Here is a 6047-nt window from a genome sequence, read left to right as displayed (position 1 = left end):
CTGTTGTTTTCACTAGAGTTTTGTGAAATTTATGTTGCCACCACTAATGTATCATGGCTCATTGAGTGGAGCCTATAGTAGTTTAAATAAAATAATTAGTAAATAAAAAAATAAACATACGTTTCCAAACACCGGCACAGTACCCTTTTCCAGTAAATACGACAGTGTGTGCCGTAATCGCCGCGATTGCCCTCAACAGCGACTCGCTAGATTGGCTGTATTTTTACCGCGGCCGGAGAACGCTACACGAAATTCCGAGGACACCTAAGTACTTCTTATGAGTTGTGAATGCCAAAGCATGAATGTCGTTCTTCCGCTCCCTTAGTTCGTCTGCGATGTATACTGGCGTGGACGTCCACGTTTCGCCACTGCCGAGGTTGCGGCCACCGACGATATGGATGCCTCAGGCGCCGCCACGTTCCTCGGCGCAGAGAGGAGCAAAAGCGGCCGCAGGCCCCCCCCCCCTCCCCCCCCCCCCCCTTTCCGGCAACGCCAGCTTTCCGGCAACGGCAGCGCGCGCTCTCGTGAAGCGGCCGCGTCCCCCCCCCCCCCCTCCTGCAACGCCTGACACGAGAGCGGCGGCCGAGCACGCGCCCTCGTGAAGCGGCCGCGTCCCCCCCCTCCTGCAACGCCTGACACGAGAGCGGCGGCCGAGCACGCGCTCTCGTGAAGCGGCCGCGTCCCCCCCCCTCCTGCAACGCCTGACACGAGAGCGGCGGCCGAGCACGCGCCCTCGTGAAGCGGCCGCGTCCCCCCCCTCCTGCAACGCCTGACACGAGAGCGGCGGCCGAGCACGCGCTCTCGTGAAGCGGCCGCCAATGGCCATTTAGGAGCCGTTTCGCTTAGCCAATGGGAGGATGGACATTTCTTTCGTGTTCTTTCGCGGTTACAGACACCACCGGCTCCGATCCATGGGACAGTTAATGCTTTCGCATTAAAAATTAATCGTTACGCGAGGAATGGAAATGCTGCAGTATTTAATGAAAACAACTTATGCCGACGACGAATTGCTGAGCATCTTCCGTCAACATTGGCCAAAGGCGTTAAACTTGCACCAACGCTACCGCTATTTTTTTATCGTTTTTTGTTTGCGCTTGATGGGGAATCGGTGGCCGAGTGGGCTAGCGCACACCAGCTCGGAGCACGTGGAGCGTAAGCTCGCGCTGCAGAACCCAGGCATCCTAAGCTCAATCCCCACGCCGGCCCATTTCGATCTGGGTAAGCATCGTATGGGCGTGCGGTCGTGTATCGCTACTGCGTGGTGCACGCTAGCGAGCCCAGTTATTTAGGTAGCTTAGCACGATTATCACGGTTATTATCGAACTCAAAAGGTAGAGAGGCCAGCTGCCTGTTGTTTTTGTAAATCGATAGATACATCACAGCTCGACGCTCAGCTTTTTAAGTCAAGTGGCAGCTTGAACCACCCACAAATTGTAACAGTAACCGCTAGATGGCGCTAACTTGTTTTTTATTGGGCTTTTCAAAGTTGCATATTTCTAACCAGTACTCATAGCTTAAGCATGCATACACAGCACGAATACCAACCAACATACATGTCAGCTGTACAACAACGTACAAACAGCTCTGACATCACACCTCCGCGACTTTCAATTCTAACCACCTACCCACCCGATTCATATATATACCCACCATCTTCAGCCAATGTTTAGGCTAGTAAGGGTCATTATATACTAGATAAATACCAGGGGCCGGTTGCACCAACGCCGCTTACCTTAACCCAAAGCGACACTTTCCTAAGCCGGCTTAGCGCCCTAAACCGAGCTCAGGTAAGCACGGGCATAGCCTCCTCTATACGGAGAAAGCCTGGCGCGTCGCGTGAAAAGACGGCCGCCGTAAATGGGAAAGGAGGGGCGGAGAAACGGGAGCGGAGAGAACCTTGCCTGCTAGCGCCACAAAGGAGCGAACGGCCAAACGCAGAAACAATCTTTTTTTTCTCTCTCTCTCTTTTCTTGTCGCTATCGTGGAGAGGAGAAACTCAACGTCCACCCTTTCCCGTTTCTCCCTGCGCCCTCTCGAATCGCCGCGCCCGTTTCTCCCGGAGTACGAAAACGACGGTGACGAAAACACAAAAACAAGCGTGGTTCGGGGAGAGGCCGCTCATGACCCAAGCGCTCGCTGTCTAGGTCTGCCCTTTCTGCTCTGCGCTACCATATTGGTCACCGTTCGGCGCGCTCCTCCTCTCCTTTTTCCTGCGGCCGCGCGCCCTATGGAGCCGTCGTCGATGTGTCAGGCTTTCTCCGTATAGAGGAGGCTATGGCACGGGTTTAAATTCCGGTTGCACCAACGTTAAGCCGGCTTTACAGACGCGCCCCTAGCTAAACACTGGATTTGCCTAGGGAATCTAGGGACAAACAGAGCGAACCAGGGAACGCTCAGAGGGACGAATACGATTGGCGGAGAGGAATCACGTGATGTAAAAAAAAAAAGTGCCGTAGTAGTTGTCGTTGGCGTCTGCTTTTCGCTGTATTTCTTCGGTGAATAACAAATTAAAGGTCTCCAAATTCAATAATTTTTTCGTTTAACTTTCAATAAAAGAAGTCAAAGCTTCAAATAAACACGAATGCTTTTACATCTGTGATTGTGTGTTTAATATCGGTTGATAATAGGATATTTTGACAGTGGTAATAGTTTTCGTGCTCACAATGGACCTTTTCCACATACCGACGGCACCCAGCGGTGGCTGCATGAACTAAAAATCGAGGAAGTGACCTACCTGCGCTACCAATTGATACCGGGAGCTACGCTACCAGTTTCTTCGCTCTCCGAGCTGCGTCGCGTGCCCAACGCAAGCTTAAAGATGGGCATCCGTGGCGTCCACCCAATCGTTGTGTTTTTCCTTCTATCCACTTTCTTTTTGTGTGTAACCCAATTATATATATGCTGCAATTACCTGTTCTGCTCACTTATCCACAGGCTCATTCAGAATTTCCTCGATTTTTCGTTCCGACTTCCGCCGCTTGGCATCGGGCGCTCGCGCGTGCGCAGAACACTTCTCGGAAAAGGTCCATTTGAGGCGAAGGAGCCATCGGGGACCCCAAATCTCACCGAACGCGAGGACACTACTCGCTACATCGCTGAAGACAAAACATCATGGATATAAGTAGGAGGTATAATATGACTACTAAAATCAAGTCAAGCCTGAGACCGATGAAGTTCAAAACAGTGACGAACTCGCCACGGCAGCTGCGAAAATGCCCGGAAATCGTCGAATAGAAGTCGTCGAGAGGTCAGGTCACGAGACCTTGCATCGGCGGTACTCGTTGCTATCAGCAAGGTGACAGAACTGCACTGTACCGTCGTTGAACATCCGCTGCAGCCTCAAACGGACTTCAGTTTCACACTGTCGAGTTCAGAACAAAAAAAAACAAAAAAAAAAAACTCCCACTAGTACATCACATCGTGCCGATAAGAACGGCCGTCTCTTCGCATCGCCTGCCCCAGCCTGCCCCGATACAGCAATGAACGAATCTAGCATAGTAGTCGTTACGATTTGTCGTCGCCACGAATGAAAGATATAAAGCAAAATATTCCTAAAAATCACGATCACCAAAAAAGTTACGGTTATGGAACGATACAGTTTTCTGAAGCCAAGATCCTACTCGCGAGATTAGGAAAATTCACTGAAGATTGTCTCAAAACTCAGAAAACGAAAGAAATTGAATTTTTGTTGTTTTTATTACTTAAAAGCGCCGCAATCTAATGCGAACGGCAGAGGTGTCGACAATCAGCTGACCGCCGAGATCATGTACTGCCACTATTCAACGCGCTGATCGAATTGAAGGATACGCGCTGCAAGTGTAAATAAACAAGGTGGTAAATAACAATACGTTACGGTTATGCGAAAATTAGTAAGTACATACGAATAAGCTCGTTGACAGAAGAACCAACGGGGAGACAGACGTGAGCCCCGTGAGCCCTAAAGTCGCTCTAAAGATCCTGGGAAAGTAACGCCATGCTCCCCGTGTGGTCGCCATCTTGGTCCGTGAAATGAGCAATTTCTCCTTGACCCCTCCGTTCTTGGTGAGCCGATCTAGATGCGCTGGTGACGGGTAGCTTTATGGAGTGGTTTTTTGTATACCGAGATATTGCTAACCACACACCGGCGAAACAAGCGTACACCTTCGTACCACCACCAGATGCTGTGTCTGTGCTTGGAGGCACTGAAAACTAAGTTTACTGTTTTGAAATACGCAAGAAGAACAATACAATTGTAAGAGATCCATGGAGATGGGCATTAATAATAAGTTGATTGCATACAGAGTGCCAAAGACCCTTATATTGGCGGGGAACGCCTCCAGTACGATGATGCTCCATGGTAATCTTGGCGCGACTGGTTTAGAACGACCCCCTGGAAGCTTCGAAGATTTAAATGGAACAAGATGGCGATTTGCATGGCAACGTAGACCGTTTCGTCTACGTTGTCAGCGGCGCCATGACACCCGCATCGCCGGCCCAGCCTACGAAGGCATGTACCTTCGATGTTTCCTGCCCGCCCGGCGCGTCGGTGGATTCTATCTTCGACGCGGCGGTGGCCATTGTCGGCACTGCCGAATTGTTCTCTGTGCAGCATCTGGGAGGCAGCAACTTTCAGATGTCTGTTACATCGTCATCGGCCATGAGCCGAATCGTCAACGCCGGGGCTCTGACCATCGGCGGAAGAAGCGTCCCCATCGTCCCGGTAGGCCCGCAAGTAACGTCCATTACGTGCCTCTACCTACCGATTTATGTGAGAAACGAAGCCCTCGCCGCCGCCCTGTCGCTTTACGGGAAGGTTCTGGATATTCGCTTCGGCGTCTACCAGGACCACCCCAACCTCCGGACGGGTACCCGCTACATCCGAATGGAGATGAAGGAGTCTACCCCGGTGCCGAACTTCCTCCGCGTCTCCGGTCATCGGGCCACCTTCGACTACCGCGGTCTCAAGAGAGTCTGCCGACGCTGCCAGCAGGAGGGCCACCTCAAGGCGGCCTGTAACGTGCCCTATTGTGCCCGCTGCGCCGCCTTCGGCCACGACACCGTCGGCTGCGCGGCCGGCTGCGGACGCTGCGGAGCGGCCCACGCCACGGTGGACTGCACCCAGCGTCGCAGCTACTCAGCCGTGGCCGGCTGCGGCCAGGACGACTTCCCGGCCTTGACTCCGGCGTCCCAGACTCCGAAGTCCCAGGGCAGGCCTCCTACCACCCCTACTCCCCCTCCTGCGGCGACGGCCGCCACCCAAGGGTCCGGTGACACGCCTGCCCCCGCCGAGCCCCCAGTGACGACCCCGTCCGAGCTCGCCCCGACATCGCAACAGTCGAAGCCGGCAAGCGCCACCGACGCGAATTCGAACGCGTCACAGGACGCCGCCGAGGCCGCGCTTTCGAATGCGGTCCACACCGCATCTGTGCACGCGCCCACTCCTACCAGTCCCGGCTCAGAGGAAGTACTGGTGAAGGAGGAACGCCCGCGAACGCCGGAACTCTGCCCCAGCCCGCTTCCCAGCTGGAGCGACATTACGGAGGACTCTGCCTCATCGACGGACGACCGCCTCGTCATCGACGAGGTTGCCCACGACAAAGACAGCGCTCTGCCGCGCGGCCGAGATCGTCGCCGCGGCACCTCCGAGGAACTCCGAAAAACCTGCAGCCGCAGTCGCAGCCCGCATGGCGGTGCCGAAGACGGGAAGCGAGATCTTTCCAGCAGCGGCGAATCAGGGTCCCCAGGATCCACTCCAGCATCGGCAGCGGCTCCCAAGCGGTTGCGGAAGGACCTCGTCGCGCTGTCTGACAGCTCGTGCATCACATCCGATACATCCACGGACTAGCAGTGAACACAACGACACCCCCCCCCCCCCCCCCCTCCATCCCCTTTTCGCGCACCTGCGAGTCATCACCCTGAACGTTCAGGGCTTCCGCAGCGTGACAAAACAGATCGAGGTCATCCAGTTCGCCCGAACCGCCCGTTGCGACCTCCTGTTCCTGCAAGAAACGAACTTCCACAGGCAGCGCGACGTGAACCTCTTCAAGCAGCGGTATGGGGTGGATTGT

General features: G+C 54.2%; 1 protein-coding gene across 1 annotated transcript; it reads left to right on the top strand.

Moving 5' to 3' along the window:
• The first annotated feature begins 4453 nt into the window (after positions 1-4453).
• Positions 4454-5831, top strand: LOC121834685 (mucin-1-like). Its single transcript, XM_042288415.1, has one exon. It carries the CDS (start codon positions 4454-4456, stop codon positions 5822-5824), a length of 1371 nt encoding a protein of 456 aa, XP_042144349.1. The 3' UTR covers positions 5825-5831.
• Positions 5832-6047: the final 216 nt, after the last annotated feature.

This window comes from Ixodes scapularis, unplaced genomic scaffold, assembly GCF_016920785.2.
Source record: "Ixodes scapularis isolate PalLabHiFi unplaced genomic scaffold, ASM1692078v2 ptg003032l_1__unscaffolded, whole genome shotgun sequence".
In the NCBI taxonomy this organism is placed as follows: Eukaryota; Metazoa; Arthropoda; class Arachnida; order Ixodida; family Ixodidae; genus Ixodes; species Ixodes scapularis.
Note: the sequence above shows the minus strand (reverse complement) of the source record. Positions and strands in the feature narration are given on the sequence as shown.